Source organism: Labeo rohita, chromosome 15 (genome assembly GCF_022985175.1).
Source record: "Labeo rohita strain BAU-BD-2019 chromosome 15, IGBB_LRoh.1.0, whole genome shotgun sequence".
NCBI lineage: Eukaryota > Metazoa > Chordata > Actinopteri > Cypriniformes > Cyprinidae > Labeo > Labeo rohita.
In genome coordinates this window covers 37,659,159-37,676,422 of record NC_066883.1, presented here as the reverse complement: position 1 = coordinate 37,676,422, position 17,264 = coordinate 37,659,159, and the positions used below count along the sequence as shown (strand labels likewise).

Below are 17,264 nucleotides of genomic sequence, written 5' to 3'. Positions count from 1 at the left end.
TAGCTAAAATAAATTAATTGCAACCACTTAGTTTAAAAAAATTAGTTAATTCAGTTAATCATTTTTTCAGTGCAGTCAATCTTTAAGTTGAACATGAAAGCAAAATATTTAAATTTCACTTTCAGATTTAAATTTTTAAAAAACTTTATTTGTCCCCAAGGGGCAATTCAAAGGCATTTACATTCTTAATGCATAGTATATCTGGCTGAACTACATCATGGAGAATCAGTGGATTTCTTTGGGTTATTTAGGTGTGCCCAAAATTGTACCATGCATATAAACTTACCTCCTGACTTGCTCAAACAAGGCATGTAACAATGCATTAACACTGTGTGTGTTTGAGTAGTACAAGTCATTGTTTTGATTGTATGTTTTAGAATTGAAAAGAGCATTGTGGAGAGTTTAGTTGTAAAAATAATGATGATGGAAGGCCTTCTGAGTAGGTTGCGTAGTCATTTGCACTTCTGTGGGCGTTGTGGGTATTGTAGTTGTTGTATATGGAGTCTTCCAGGTGTGCACTGGTACTTTCTAAGTAGTGCAGTCTGATTTTGGGCACTGGTGCATTGTGGGTAATGTAGTCTTTCTCTGTGGAGTCTGTGCAGTGCACTGTCAGCGGTTCCTCATGTCGCGGGTCGGCGAGGACTGGATCTTCCTCATCTTGCTGGGACTCGTAATGGCTCTGGTCAGCTTTGTTATGGATTTCTGCATCGCTCTTCTCCTACAAGGTAAGTATATGAGTGTGTGTGTTAAATTTGTTGAAATTACAACTGTGTCTTAAGATGAACAACTTGAGTTGATGATCAGTCTATAAACTAATGTATTTAAATGAACAGCCATACAGTTAACAGTTTACCTTTAAAATGTCTCCTGATGAACATTTCTAAGTTTGCAAAAAACTAAAGATTTCTAATAAAAAATACTGAACATTGCAAAGTTTCAAAGTTAGGAACATTTTCAAGTTTCAAATCTATGAACATTTTTTAGTTTCATTTTTTAACTTGGAGTCTAAAACATTTATACATTTCAAAAAGTTTGAAATTTTTTTGAACATTTCAAAAATTTGAGAAACTAAACGTTTCTGATTTAAAAAAAAAAAAAAAAAACTTTAATTTATGAATATTAGGTTTCAAAACTATGAATATTTCTAAGTTTCTAAAACTTTGAGTTTAAAACATTTATACATTTCTAAAATTTTTAAGTTTGAAGAAACTGAACATTTCTGATTTAAAAAAAAAAACTTTGAACAGTTCTAAGTTTCAAAGTTATAAAGATTTTTAAGTTTCAAAACTAAACATTTAACAGTTTTTGAAACAGAAAAAGGTTTTTTACAATCAGAAATGTTCAGTTTCCTAACTTAAAAATGTTAGAAATTTATAAATGTTTTAGACTCAAAGTTTTAGAAACTTAGAAATGTTCATTAGCAAAGTCTCAAAACTATGAACATTTCTAATTTTGAAAAAAAAAACTTCAAAATGTTAATTTTTCTGAAACACATAAATGTTCAAAGTTTTAAAACTTAGAAATGTGTAAAGTTTTTGAAACTTAGAAATATTCATAGTTTTGAAACTTTTAACATTTCTAAGTTTCAAATTTCTGAAGATTTTTAAGTTTCAAACTATGAACATTTCACAGTTTTTCAAACTTAGAAATGTTCAAAGTTTTAAAAATGAATATTTTTAAATTTCAAAAAAACTTTGAACATTTCTAAGTTTCAAAGTTATAAAGATTTTTAAGTTTCAAAACTGAACATTTCACAATTTTTGAAACAGAAAAAGTTTTTTTTTACATCAGAAATGTTCAGTTCTAACTTAAAAAAAGTTAGAAATTTATAAATGTTTTAGACTCAAAGTTTTTGAAACTTAGAAATGTTCATTAGCAAAGTTTCAAAACTATGAACATTTCTAATTTTGAAAAAAAAAAAACTTAAAAATGTTAATTGTTCTGAAACACATAAATGTTCAAAGTTTTAAAACTTAGAAATGTGTAAAGTTTTGAAAAAAGTTCAAAGTTATGAAGATTAAGTTTGAAACTATCAACATTTTAGTTTTTGAAACTTAGAAATGTTCAATGTTTTAAAACTGAATAGTTTTAAGTTTCAAAAAAACTGAACATTTCTAAGTTTCAAAAACTTTGATCATTTCTAATTTTGAAAAAAAAAAAAAAAAAAACACTTCAAAATGTTAATTGTTTTGAAACTCATAAATGTTCAAAGTTTTAAAACCTAGAAATGTTCAGTTTTTGAAACTTAAAAATGTTCATAGTTTTAAAACTTTTAACATTTCTATGTTTGAAAAAAAGTCAATGAACATTTCTAAGCTTGAAAACTTTAAACGTATCTAAGTTTGAAAATCAGTCAATTTCAGAAGCGTAGAAATGTAAGTACTTAAAGATGTTGTAGTAGATACACCCTGTAATTTTCTCCTTGTGTATTCTTCTCTCTACAGCACAGAAGTGGATGTACGGTGGTTTGGACAGTAACGTAATCCTGCAGTATTTAGCTTGGGTCACGTACCCTGTGGTTCTCATCAGTTTCTCTGCAGGCTTCACACACATAGTAGCACCTCAGGCCGCTGGTGAGACACGCTTACATTCACACACTCATGAAAGATTTCTGCTCTTCGTCATAATTCAACAGTGGTCTCCTGCGTTTATCTCTCATTCAGGGTCTGGTATTCCTGAAATGAAGACGATTCTCAGAGGAGTGGTGCTGAAGGAATATCTCACATTAAAAACATTTGTGGCCAAAGTCGTTGGACTGACCTGCGCGCTGGGCAGTGGGTTGCCTTTGGGCAAGGAGGTTAAAACAATTAATATGTTTTTAGTTTGAGATCTAATTTACCTGCTCTCCTTTCCTCCAGCAAAACTTTTTCACATGAGTTAGTGTTTTTAAAGTATCCCTGCTTTGTTTCGAATTTATCACAACTTTGTGTGTGTTTTTGTCCTGTAGGGTCCTTTTGTGCACATTGCCAGTTTATGCGCTGCTCTTCTCTGCAAATTCATGTCGTTCTTTGGTGGAATTTATGAGGTAATTAAAACCGTTTCATAGCTTATAATTTAAAGCAAACTCCTCTAATAGTAACAAATTCTCCCAAGAATCTCACAAGGTTTCTGTCAAGATTTTGCCATGTTGGGTCAAGTATACATTATTTTTTTTAATCGATTCTTAAAATACATTACTGTGTTTTTTTGTTTTTGTTTTTCATTCATGTGAGAATTACAATAAAACTATTAGTACGAAAACTAAGTTGCAACTATTTTGGTGCAAGAAACTTTTAACATTATGAGGAAAAATTTTACAAAAGATTGTGTGTTTGTGTTTTTCCATCTTCAACCAAATTAATTCCTTTTTTGTTGTTGTTGAGTAAAAAACGTGTAAATTTGATCTGTCAATTTTTGTTATTTAAGTATCTAATGAACAGATTCATACAAGTCAAATGTTCTTGTCATTTGTTATTTTAATTTTAAATTTACAAACACTTATTGCAGAAATATTTAATTTATATCAAGTATTGTGCATCACGAAACAAGATAAAATTAGTATAAAAGCATCCACTGAATGCTCAAATGTAAATTGTAAACCCGATAATTTCCTGGAAAGTTTTTTTTTTTTTTTTTTTTTTTTTTTTTTTACGTGTGTGTGTGTGTGTGTGTGTGGGTTATCAGTCAAAATCATCCTAAAATGTATGTATTTTTGCATTTCTCTTGATGAAGTTTTCCTTAAGTGAGGATAAAACTAACAACGATATCCATCTCTGAATATATTTACCAAACACAGGTGTGTGTCTATTTTTGTGTGTGTATCTGTTTGTAGATAGTGTGATACATGGTGTGTTTTTCTGCAGTTAGATTTTTTTTTTATTGTGCTTGATTGTGTTGGTGTATTGAACAGTCCTGGACTGTACTGGTGTGTTCGTACTTCTGCTTTTTGGTTTTGTGTGTGTGTGCGTGTGTTTTGAACAACGGGTCAAGTAGTCTGTTTTTGCATATTAAATTGTCTGTTGTGTGTGTGTGTTGAACAGAATGAGTCCAGAAACACTGAGATGCTTGCGGCTGCCTGTGCTGTCGGGGTCGGATGCTGCTTTGCTGCTCCTATTGGAGGTCAGAACCGTTCGTGTTGATTTAGGATAACATTTCTGAAAGTGTCCCCAAAGAGAAACCAAACAACCTTGTGTCACTGATTCTCTAATCAGACATATTTCTTTAAAATAAGATCAACATTTTTAATTTTTAGTTTTCAAAACTATTTAATTGTGTCATGTGACACCTCGTTTCAGATTGTTTCATTAAAAAAAATATTGCATTTAAAGTTTGCATCTGTTGATTTGTATCTGTTGATCAGTTTTAACCACACAAACGCTAATAATAAACATGTATATCAGATAATATTTATGATCATGTAAAGTCTTCTAATCCTCCTTGTTTTTTGGCTCAATTTTAAAGATTTAGTAGAAAATTAAAGCACTTTGGAAAAAGTTTGTTCACCACGGTTATATGCTGTAAATTTCTTCTGAATTGCATTTTCATTCCATGTAATTAAATTGAAATTTGAATTGGTGTTTAGTTTTCAGATTTAATTTGATTCAGATTTAGGATTTAAAATGGAATTTAAAAAGGTGTTTCAGTTCAGTTCTGAATGGTTTAGTGCCCACACAGTAAAAAAAAAAACATTCAAATGAACACTAAATAATTGATGTAAAATTATGTAAGTATGGTTACTATGTAGTTAATTGAGTTTTAATTAGGGGATGCAATGCTCTTTGTACATTTTGGATTATTTACTTTAAATTAAAAAAAAAAAAAAAAAACTTACAAAATGTCTGTTTAAAAAACATTTCTAAATGTAAAAAAAAATGGAAAATTGGAACATTTCTATATTTCTATATTCTATATTTGAAGAAACTTAGAAATTGTATTTAAAAAAAAAAAAAAAGTTTTATGTTTGAATTTTTTTGTTTTTAAATTTAGAATTGTTCTGTTTGAAAAACTTAGTTGTAATGTAGTTAATGCAGCTTTAACTAGGGTTTACAATATTATTTGTACCTTTTGAATATTTGCTGTAAATTTGGAAAACAATCTTAAAAAAATGTCTATTTAAAAACACAGAAAATTTCTAAGTTTGAAAAACAATTCAACATTTGAAAAAAAAAAAGTCTGTATTAAAAAAAAAAAAACATGTAAAAAAATATAGTTCAAGAAAAGGATATCTATATTTGAAAAAACTTAGCTGTAATGTAGTTAATGCAGGTTTAACTAAGGGTTACGATATTATTTGTACCTTTTGAATATTTGCTGTGAATTTGGAAAAAAATCTTACAAAAGAAAATTTACACAGAAATTTTCTAAGTTTGAAACCAAAAAACTTACTTAGAACATTTCTAAATAAAAAAAAACTGAATTTCTAAGTTTTTCAAACTTAGAAAAATTCTAAATTTGAAAAAAAAAAAAAAAAAAAAAAAAAAAATTCCATATTTGACAAAAAAATTTAGCTGTAATGTAGTTAATGCAGTTTTAACTAGGGGTTACAATATTATTTGTACCTTTTGAATATTTGCTGTAAATTTTGAAAAAAAATATTACAAAATGTCTATTTAAAAAACAGAAAATAATTCTACATTTGAAAAAAAAGGAAAAAATCTGTATTTGAAAAAAAAACGTAAAAAAATGTAGTTCATGCAGTTTTCACTAGAGGTTACAATGTTGTTTGTAGATTTTGAACAATTTTTGTACATTTGGACAAATATTTGTGCAAAAATGTCTATTTAAAAACAAAGAAAATTTGTACATTTACTGAAGAACATTTGTAAATTTGTAAAAAAACCTTAAATGTCTATATTTGAACACACTTCTAAGTTTGAAAAATGTAGAACATTCCTAAATTGGAAAAACCATGGGAAATTCCCATCAAGATAATAACTTTATATATGTGCATTTCAGGTGTGTTATTCAGCATTGAGGTAACCTCCACGTTTTTCGCCGTACGAAACTACTGGCGTGGATTCTTTGCTGCTACGTTTAGTGCCTTTATCTTTAGAGTTCTGGCAGTGTGGAACAGAGATGAAGGTTTGTGTTTGTGTGTGTGTGTATATGTTCTTGAAAACATGTGATGTACTTCTGTATGTTGAGAGTTAAAGGAATCCTCTCTCTCTTTCTCAGAAACGATCACAGCTCTCTTTAAAACGCGGTTCAGACTAGACTTCCCCTTTGACCTCCAAGAGCTTCCAGCGTTTGCTGTGATCGGGTCAGTTCAGCCTCTTTTATTTCTTTCTTAACAGTGAGAAAATTCTTTTCTTTTCTTTCTCTGTGTTTCTGTCCTGGTGTACATTAAAAATATCTAAACATCTTTAACTGAACAAATGTAACAGTGAATCAAAGTTAGTAAATAAAAAGTTAAAGTATATGATAAACCTTAAAAATCTTGTCAGGTTTGTCTTTAAAACAGGAAAACAATTGACCAATTGATAGATATTGTAAATCAAGACATACAGTATTGTTTGCATTTTTAAAAAAGAAATCATGATTAACTTCTTTAATCATGTTTACTACTTTAATCCATTTGTCTTTGATGCTAATTGTCTTTTCTTCTGTTGCTTGCAATATGTTTCTGCTGAACTTTTTTTTTTTATTGCTCACTGTTTACTTGAATGTCAATGTCTCCTGCTAATTGTTAAAATGCGTTTGTTTTAGACACATTGTACCCAACAGATATTTGATGAGAGCACAAACAAAATCATCTAATGAACTGCATTATGACTCATTTATTCATGAGCATTTTTATCCCACTCATAATAAATATGCATGATGTCACTCTCTCTGCAGAATCGCCAGCGGGTTTGGTGGTGCCTTATTTGTGTATTTGAACAGGCTAATTGTGCAGTTCATGCGAAAACAGAAGACTATTAACAAGTTCCTCATGAAGAAGTAAGTGTTCCCAGGGTTATTGTAGTTAACTAGAGTGAAAACTAAAACCTTTTGTTTTTTGCTTGAAATAAAATGAAGGATAACTGAAATAAAGTGTGTGTGTGTATGTATATATATATATATAAACTTCATTTTTTATATCAGCTAGTTCCCTTAGAAATATTTCTACTTTTCATTTAGTTCAACTTATACACTGCAAAAATAATTTTTATTAATTATTTTTTAATTGCAATTTTTTCTTTTGTATAGTATAAATATCTAAACATTCTTTATACATTTACTAAATTTGCAAAATCAAATAGATATTAAGTCTTGTTTACTGAAAAAATTATCAGAATTTTGTTAGTTTTTCCTTAAAACAAGAAAAAATATCTGCTAGTGGGGTACGAAAAATAATCTTCATTCTTAATAAAATGTAAAAAATCTTAATGGAAATATTTCAGTTTTTCGTTTAGTTCAACTTGTACACTGCAAAAAAAATTCTTGCAAATTTTTGTCTTTTATAGTATAAATATCTAAACATTTTTTTTAATCAAGATACATTTACTTGATGCAAAATCAAATATGTATTAAGTCTTGTTTACTGAAAAATTTATCAATTTTGTTCAAAAACTATCTGTACAAAAATTTTCCTGATTCTTAATAAAATGTAAAAATCTTAATGGAAATATTTCTAATTTTTATTTAGCTTAGCTTGTACACTGCAAAAAATTATTTTCTTACAAATTTTTGTCTTTTTTTATAGTATAAATATCTAAACATTCTTTAATCAAAATACATTTACTTGAAGCAAAAACAAAAATATGGTAAGTCTTGTTTACTGAAAAATAGATCAGAATTTTGTTAGTTTTTGCTGAAAACAAGAAAAAATATCTGCCAATGGGGTACAAAAAAAATCTTGATTCTTAATAAAACAAAAAAAATCTTAATGGAAATATTTTTGTAATTTTCATTTAGTTCAACTTGTACACTGCAAAAAAAATTATTTTATTACTTACAATTTTTGTCTTTTTTATAGTATAAATATCTAAACATTCTTTAATCAAGATACATTTACTTGAGAAGCAAAATCAAAAAGATATCAAGTCTTGTTTACTGAAAAATTGATCAGAATTTTGTTCGTTTTTGCTTAAAACAAGCAAAAATATCTGCCAATGGGGTATGAAAAATAATCTTGATTCTTATTTAAACTTAAAAAATCTTAATGGAAATATTTTACATTTTTATTTAGTTCAACTTGTACACTGCAAAAAAATGATTTTCTTACTATTTTATAAATTTGTAAACATTCTTTAATCAAGATACATTTACTTGAGAAGCAAAATCAAAAATATATTAAGTCTTGTTTACTAAAAATTGATCAGAATTTTGTTATTTTTTGCTAAAACAAGATTCTTAACTTGATTCTTAATAAAACTTAAAAAATCTTAATGGAAAACAAAATTTTGGCTAGATATTTTTTCTTGTTTAAGCAAAAACTTAGAACATTTTGATCAATTTTGCAGTAAAAAACTTAATGTCGTGTGTGTTTTTAAATAGACATTTTGTAAGTTTTGTACAGCAAATATTCAAAAAGTACAAATAACATTGTAACCTTTAGTAAGAACTGCATTACCCACATTAAACGAAGTTTTTTCAAATATAGAAATTCTTTTCTTTTTCAAATTTAAAATTGTTGCAAGCTTTTCAAACTTAGAAATTTTCTGGGTTTTTTTTTTTCTTCAGAAAACAAGAAGTAATCCTTGTTCTTAAATATTTGCTTCTCAAGTAAATGTATCTTGATTTAAGAATGTTTAGATATTTATACTTATACACTCTTAAGTATAGTATGCAGTTTGTTTAGGTTAACGTACTGCATGTTTAAGTTAACTTATGTTAGTTTAACTTAAGATGTACAAAAATAACTTAAAAAAATTAACTGTATAGATGTTTAAATTACTAAAACTAACTAATCTAACTAAAATAAAAATGGAAAAATTAAAAAATTAAAACTGATTAAACTATTAATAGAATGATGTTAAAATAATACGGGTGTGTATTTGTTTCTCTGTAATTGTGAAGGTCAAATGTCTGAATATGTTAAAAATATACAAGATTTTTTAACTAATAGTGTAGTTAAACCTCCTAAAATGATATTATTTTCATACTACTTAAAAAGTTAATAAATGGGCAGAACATATCTTAATTGAAATCTAAATATCCCCTAAGCTTTCTGAAAATTATGAAGTACTTGCTTATTTTACATGTAGCCTAATTTGAAACAGTTGTCTGTCGACAGGTTTAGATCTATTGACATATATAATGTGTCTGATTGTGTTTCAGGCGTCTCTTGTATCCCGCGCTGGTCACTCTACTGATTTCAACGCTCTCTTTCCCTCCAGGCTTTGGGCAGTTCATGGCCGGACAGGTAACACACACACACACACACACACACACACACACACACAGTCTGGTTTATTATCCTTGTGGGGACTCTCCATAGGTGCAATGGTTTGTATACTGTCCACACTGTATTTTCTATCCCCTTACCCTAACCCTACCCCTAAACCTAACCCTTACAGAAAACTTTCTGCATTTTTACTTTCTCAAAAAATCTCATTCTGTATGATTTATAAGCTTTTGTACCCATGGGGACCTCAATTTAGGTCCCCACGGTGACACTAGTCCCCATGAGTCTGTGTGTATTCAGGTTTAGGTCCCCACAAGGATATAAAAACAAGTCCACACACACACACACACGTGTTTGTTCCTCAGGCTGTTAAATCCATCCAGTTAATAATCTTAATGAGACAGTTGAGAGAAACATGAGGCATTCATTAATCAGCCCGAACGACACATGTATAAAATACAGAATAAGGCACCAGCTCTCTCTCTAATTCATACACACACACACACACACACACACACACACACACACACACACACACTTGTTTTCTTTAATCAGTGACTCAGAATGAGGCAATAAAAGCTCCATTAGCAGTGTATGACTTGACTCTCATACAATACTGCAAATAGTCCTTTCTAAATCAGTACTTGAGACTTGTTTTGTAGTAAAATGCATCTAAACATCCATAAAAAGATTTACTTCAAATTCACATTATGTTACTGTTTGTAAAGTCACAAGTTCATTTCTACAGCACTTTATAGAACCGGTTCAAAGCAGGAAAATGAAAAAAAAAAGGAAAATAACAACTTTAATGTTGTAAAAATCATCAGTTATAAAATTCAATACAAATTCAGCTATAAACCAGCTCCAAATAAGATAACTGTGTCATTTATTCAGCTACATTTAGTTCAGTGTTGTTTTAATTTATTTCAGTGTTGCCAAAGTTTATTCTTATTATGTAACAAACTCAACTTTGTGGCTATACAGAAGAAAGGTGTGACATTATTTAGATTTTAAGTTAATATTTTAATAATTTAACAACACATTTGCATGTTCATATCAGAGTAATTAAAGTTAACTAAAAAATCTAAGTCAAGACAAACTTAAAGTTGGCTTGAGAAAGCCGGACCAGAAAGTTTAAAAAAGTTTTAAATTTTTTTTAAACGTTTAAAGAAAAAAAAAAACTGTTTTAAGTTCAATGGTTTTCAGTCTGAAATAGGTTGACGTTTAAAATGGTTTTAAAAGTTTAAAGTTTGAATGTTTTGAAACATAGATAGATAGTCTCAGATAGTTACTAGCATGTTTTTAACGTGATTAACAAGTTGTTAGCATAATTAGCAAGTTGCTAACATGTTTCTAGCATGATTAGCAGGTTGCTAGCACGTTTCTATCATGATTAGCACGTTTTTATCATGCTGCTAGCATGATTAGCAAGTTGCTAGCATGTTTTTAGCCTGATTAGCAAGATGTTGGCATGTTGCTTGCATGTTTCTATCATGATTAGCAGGTTGTTAGCAAGTTTTTAGCATGATTAGCAAGTTACTAGCATGTTTCCAGTATGATTAGCAGGTGCTAACATGTTTTTAGCATGATTATAGTATGATTGTCAAGTTGCTAGCATGTTTCTAGCGTGATTAGTAAGTTGGTAGCATGTTTCTAGCATGATTAGCAGGTTGCTAGCATGTTTCTAGCATGATTAACAAGTTGCTAGCATGATTCTAGTATGATTAGCATGTTGCTAACATGTTTCCAGCTTGATTAGCAGGTTGCTAGCATGTTTCTATCATGATTAGCATGTTTTTAGCATGCTACTAGCATGATTAGCAAGTTGTTAGCATGTTTTTATCTTGATTATCAAAATGTTAGCATGTTGCTAACATGTTTCTATCATGATTACCAGGTTGTTAGCACGTTTCTACCATGATTAGCAAGTTGCTAGCAAGTTGTTAGCATGTTTCCAGTATGATTAGCAGGTGCTAACATGTTTTTAGCATGATTATAGTATGATTGTCAGGTTGTTATCATGTTTCTAGCGTGATTAGTAAGTTGGTAGCATGTTTCTAGCATGATTAACAGGTTGCTAGCATGTTTCTAGCATGATTAACAAGTTGCTAGCATGTTGCTAGCATGATTCTAGTATGATTAGCATGTTGCTAACATGTTTCCAGCTTGATTAGCAGGTTGCTAGCATGTTTCTATCATGATTAGCACGTTTTTAGCATGTTTTTATCCTGATTATCAAGATGTTAGCATGTTGCTAACATGTTTCTATCATGATTAGCAGGTTGCTAGCACGTTTCTACCATGATTAGCAAGTTGCTAGCAAGTTGTTAGCATGTTTCCAGTATGATTAGCAGGTGCTAACATGTTTTTAGTATGATTATAGTATGATTGTCAGGTTGTTATCATGTTTCTAGCGTGATTAACAAGTTGTTAGCATGTTTCTAGCATGATTAGCAGGTTGCTAGCATGTTGCTAACATGTTTCTAGCTTGATTTGCAAGTTACTAGCATGATTTTAGCATGATTAAGATGTTAATAGCATTTTGCTATCATGATTAGCAAGTTGCTAGCATGTTTCAAGCATGATTACCAAGTTGTTAGCATGTTTCTAGCATGATTAGCAAGTTACTAGCATGATTCTAGAAATAAAAAAAATATATTTTAGAAAATCTTACTAAAATTAAATTACAAAAAACTTTAGCTGAAATGAAAATGAAACTGAAAATATAAAAATAAAAAAAATGATTAAAAACCATTATAGTATTTATATATACTAAAATTAATGCTGATTCCTACGTGCGTTTAAATATTTAACCTTTTTTGAGTTTCTAAATTATTTTAATTTACAATCATTATTATTAATAATTATTAGCTTTTCAGGAACTCACATAACTTAGTTTGGAAATCCTGGAATATGATGATAGAACTTGTTTTTTTTTTCTTACCTGTATTGATTTCAGTATCGAGAGGTTTATGTTTAAAATAAGAAATTAAATATCAGATTTTCTGTATCAGTTTTTTTTTTTTTTTTTTTTTTTTTTTTTTTTATAGCTTACACAGAAGGAGACCCTGGTTTCATTTTTTGACAATCGCACTTGGACGAAGCAAGGAATGACTGAAGACTTTAGTTATGACAGTCACTCGGCCGCCTGGAAACATCCGCAGGCTAATGTCTTTGTGATCCTCGTCATCTTCATCGTTATGAAGGTAAATAAACAAACACACACACAAACATCATATTGCATTCTTGGTTTTTATTATTCTGTGGAAGCTTTCTGAATACTCAAATTCCTGTCCTGTCCTCCAAAACACCATAGTAATAATTCATGAGCTCATTAACATATGACCGCCCACATTTGCATATCAACACCCATTCAGTATTTACATCTTACCCTGGCCTGATGATGTGCTCAAAAACCAAACCCAGCTCTTTTAAGTCACTGGCTGAGAAAAATAAGTGTGTGTGTGTGTGTGTGTGCACGTTACCTGCACGAGTGTGTCTCCCTGGCAACCTCATCAGAACCCGGTCGAAACCTGTCACGGCACAGGAAGTGATGTCGTCAGCGTTGCCATGGGGACAAGTGCCCTGCGTGTCCTTTAGTGGAACGGGAACCTTCGGCGTAACCTGTGTGTCTTCAATCTGGAACCACATGGTTATGTCTGGGGGTAAATTTGTCCCTAGAATCGAGCTAAATCTGACAAAACCAGCCTTTGGGGACATCCAGGGATGGAAGTTCCATTTTTAAGTATTAGGTTTTTAAAATATACTTTTAATTTATTTTGTATCATTTTTAAGGGTTGGGTTAATTAAAATTAGATTTATTTAAAAACAATTAATTTTTTTTAATGCCCTCACTAGTGTAGTAATAATTGTTAAACTCTTAATGTTCATAACATTTGTGGAAGCAATTTTTAGTTTTAACTAATTTAAGTTATACCAAATAACAGATATAATTCAACATAAATAAAATGCAATTTCTAATATAAATATAGAGTATATATAAATTGTGTAATTAAGTGTAAATGTAATTACTATACAGTATATATTTTTTGTCATTTTAAATGTATGTAATTTTCAGAGACTTTACTATTAAGAAATTAAGATTAATTTAAAAACAATTAAATTCTATGCACAATATGTTATATTTTGGTTTTGTTTTGTTTTGCCTATTTTTAAAAGGTTTGAAATGACCTCACTAGTTCAGTAAAAGTTGTTAAACTCTTAAACTGTTCATAACATTTGTGGAAGCAATTTTTACACCAAATAACACACATATTTATAAATATCTAGTTTTATTTGAAATAAATACATTTTAATGTAATTTATTATATAAATTATCTATATATGTCTATTCAACATAAATAGAATGTAATTAGAATGTAATTTCTAAAATAAATTTAAAGTATATATAAATTTAATGAGTGTAATTAATATTTAGTATATAAATATATTGTCATTTTAAATGTTTTTTTTTTCAGAGACTTTATTATTAAGGAATAATTATTAAGATTAATTTAAAAACAAATAAATTCTGTGCAGAATATATGTTCTATTTTTATTTTTATTATTTATTTATTAGAGGTTTTGAACTATTTTTTGACTATTTTTAGAGGTTTAAAATGTGGTCACTAACATATTAAAAATTGTTAAATTTTTAAAATGTTCATAATATTTGTGGAACATACACAGAAATCATACACATTAAACAGACATATATGTATAAATACATATATATAAAACATTTCATTTTCAGAGACTTTATTAAGAAATTGAAATTTAAACTAAATATATATTTTTTTTAAATCCATAATATTGTTTATGTATGTGTGTTTGTGTGTAATCTGAGGCGTAATAATAGAAAGAAGGAACTTAAAAAAAAAATACTGGCAGGTGGAGAGAAAGAGACATGCAGATTTTGGATGGATCTGTCCATTTTTCAGTGCCAGGAGAGAGCGAACGAAAGGAAGGAAGGAAGGAAGGAAGGAGAGAATATTATGCAATGATCTCTCTATCCACCCACAGCTTTGAAACACTCTCCAACATAATTCACATAACACTTACGTAACATTCGCACTGAATCCCACCTCTACCTCCACCAGGAGCGGTTCTGTTCGCGCACAAACCACTGATCGTGCTGTGTGTTTGTGTGTATGTGTGTGTTTGTTCTTGTGTTTGCTTTTGTGTGTGACTTTCTCTCTTAATTAACTCTTCTTCCTGTTGTGTGATCGGCCAATAAAATCACTTCTCTAATTACGCTCAGTTCATTTCAGGATTCACCTCACATTCAGTAACAAGTGACAAGTGAGTGTGTGTTTCATCTTTCCTTTTCTGTGTGTGTGTGTCTAATTACCAAATAACAGAAATGCTATTTCCAGGTGGGAGCAAAAGTTCAGACTTGTGCGTTTGTGTTGCCATTTGCTTAATCTAATTAACTTAACTCAAATAAAGAGTTAGGGGACGAAACGATGATATGAGATTTTCCTGGGTTGTTCACTAATGAGCACACACAAATACACACTTTTATTATTTTGTTCTGTTTACTTTTTATAAAGACGTTTTGTCAAACTTTTATTTGTATGTTGTTAAAAGTATTTTGAATCTAGTTTTTCTGTTATTACAATTTATAATAATTATAAATAAATAAATTATAAAACAGTAATTTATCATTGAAAAATAATGTATAATTAAAATAATTTATATAAATATCTTTTATATTTATTTTTAGAATTTGAAAAATATATTTATATGAAAAAATTAAAACTACAAATTATTTTATTTTATTTTTTTAGTTGGTTATGGGTGAAATTGTCAAAGTAGCTTTTTTTTTGTGGACATGCTTATTTTTATATTTACACATTTATATCTGACATTTAATTTTCTAGTTTACTCTGATGAGGAAATCGTACAGTCTAAGCATAAAATGTCATGCACATGACAGTCGTGACAGATTTTTGCGTCAGATGTATAACGAAGCGTTGATCTGTGAGGATATTTGGGGATTTTGATGTGTTGTGACGCACACAGGCGCATGTGTGAATATCACACCCCTCTGGTTTGTCATATGCCAGGCTATTGTGTGTAGAGAGATGGGCAGCTGCAGACTCGCAGAAAGACCTGTTACGTGAGCTATCCGTCTCACATAATCACTGCCATAAACAAACAATATGACAGTTATGAATCTTTGAACCTGTTACAATTAAAACGTTGCTATTTTATCATTGCTATTTTTAATTTTAGTTTGATACAAGTGTGTCACTGCTATTGTTCTGTAATAACCAGCAATGTAATTTTGCCACAAAATAGCTTGTTACTGGAAAATTACTGTCATGCTACTGAAAAATGAATTCTACTGAGTTAGTTGCTTTGCTACTTTTAGTTAGTTAATCCCTCAACACTGATGATATTATTGGTTATTATTGGTTCTTCTTGGTTATATAAGCAGAAAAATTGTTGCAGAGGTAGAGAAAGCTATTAGATTTTGCTGAAATATTACAAAAATGGATTTGTTTGTTTTAATGAGTGTTACTGTTCTATGTTTTTGTGCAGTTTTGGATGTCTGCTTTAGCCACAACAATTCCTGTACCATGTGGAGCCTTCATGCCTGTTTTCGTCATTGGTAAGTGTTTGTATGTTTTTTATCCTAAAATATTACTTTTCAATTACAGTGCATTTTTTGTATTAAAAGCTTTCTGAAAGGTTATGTTTAAATGTCAAATTAAATTTGCACTAATTTGCAGACATTTTCAAAGTATAAATCTGAACATTGCATAAAGCCAGATTCAGAACTCTTGTTTGATTTTGCTGACATATTAGAGTTAAAGATTTTGGATTTCTCTTTTTATCACTCCATAAATCAGAAAATTCAATCAGCAAGAGAAGAGTACATTTTCACTGTTATTAAGAATAAATTGTTATAGAAATCATTGTAGTCTATATTAACAATCCTGTCTGTAAAAACCTAAAGTATATATATATATATATAGGAATAAAACTGTTAAGTTTGATGCAAGTGCTGCTAAAGTGGAGGAAGAAACTAATTTTGAGAAAACTACCTTTGAAGATGTATATTGTAATTGCAATCTACAGATGCAAATAGATAAAGTGAAATAATAAACCATGTGAATGATATATGAACAAACTCCTCTATAAAAACCTTCAAAATATAGATTGGAATAAAACTCTAAGTTTTGGTGAATGTAAGTGCTGCTGAAGTGGAAAAAGAAACTGATCTAAAAAAATAGGCTTCAGATATATGTATTATAATTGCAACCTACAGGTGCAAATAGATACCATAATAAAACTTTGTGAATAATATATGAACAATCCCCTCTATAAAAACCTTTAGAATATAGATAGGAATAAAACAGTGAAGTTTGGTGTATGTAAGTTCTACTGAAGTGGAGAAAAAACTCATTTTGGTAAAATGGCCAATAGACGCTAAAATATATAGACGCAAATATATAAGGTGCAGTAATAATCCATGCAATTATGTATGAACAAACCCTTCAGTAAAAACCTTCAGAATATAGATTTGAATAAAACTCTAAGTTTTGGCATAGGTAAGTGCTGCTGAAGTGAAGAAAAAACTAATTTTGATAAAACAGTCTATAGACGCTAAAACCTATAGACGCAAATATATAAGATGCAGTAATAACACATGTAAATTATGTGTGAACAAACCCTTCAGTAAAAACCTTCAGAATATAGATATGAATAAAACTCTAAGTTTTGTCATATGTAAGTGCAGCTGAAGTGGAGAAACAAACTCATTTTGAGAAAATGACCTTTAGATATATGTACAGAAACACACAGGTGTAATAAAATAAACTTAAAATAACACTTTAAATGTCTATTTTGGATATTTTCTATCCACTACTCTGAAAGAAGACATGTTATTAAAGCAAAATAGTCCAAAAGTAGTGTCTTGCCTACATGATAAAAATATTTTATGCAATAT

At 29.4% G+C, this 17,264-nt stretch overlaps 1 protein-coding gene across 1 annotated transcript in view; it reads left to right on the top strand.

The window, feature by feature from the left end:
* Positions 1 to 17,264, top strand: part of clcn2b (chloride channel, voltage-sensitive 2b) — a 76,547-nt gene that overhangs the window by 40,256 nt on the left and 19,027 nt on the right. Inside the window, exons 4-14 of the mRNA XM_051129723.1 lie at positions 594 to 725; positions 2,445 to 2,573; positions 2,664 to 2,797; positions 2,948 to 3,025; positions 4,020 to 4,098; positions 5,935 to 6,060; positions 6,154 to 6,238; positions 6,817 to 6,918; positions 9,241 to 9,325; positions 12,358 to 12,513; positions 15,854 to 15,923. Coding sequence (XP_050985680.1) covers positions 594 to 725; positions 2,445 to 2,573; positions 2,664 to 2,797; positions 2,948 to 3,025; positions 4,020 to 4,098; positions 5,935 to 6,060; positions 6,154 to 6,238; positions 6,817 to 6,918; positions 9,241 to 9,325; positions 12,358 to 12,513; positions 15,854 to 15,923 — 1,176 coding nt within the window. The remainder of the gene's footprint in view (positions 1 to 593; positions 726 to 2,444; positions 2,574 to 2,663; positions 2,798 to 2,947; positions 3,026 to 4,019; positions 4,099 to 5,934; positions 6,061 to 6,153; positions 6,239 to 6,816; positions 6,919 to 9,240; positions 9,326 to 12,357; positions 12,514 to 15,853; positions 15,924 to 17,264) is intronic.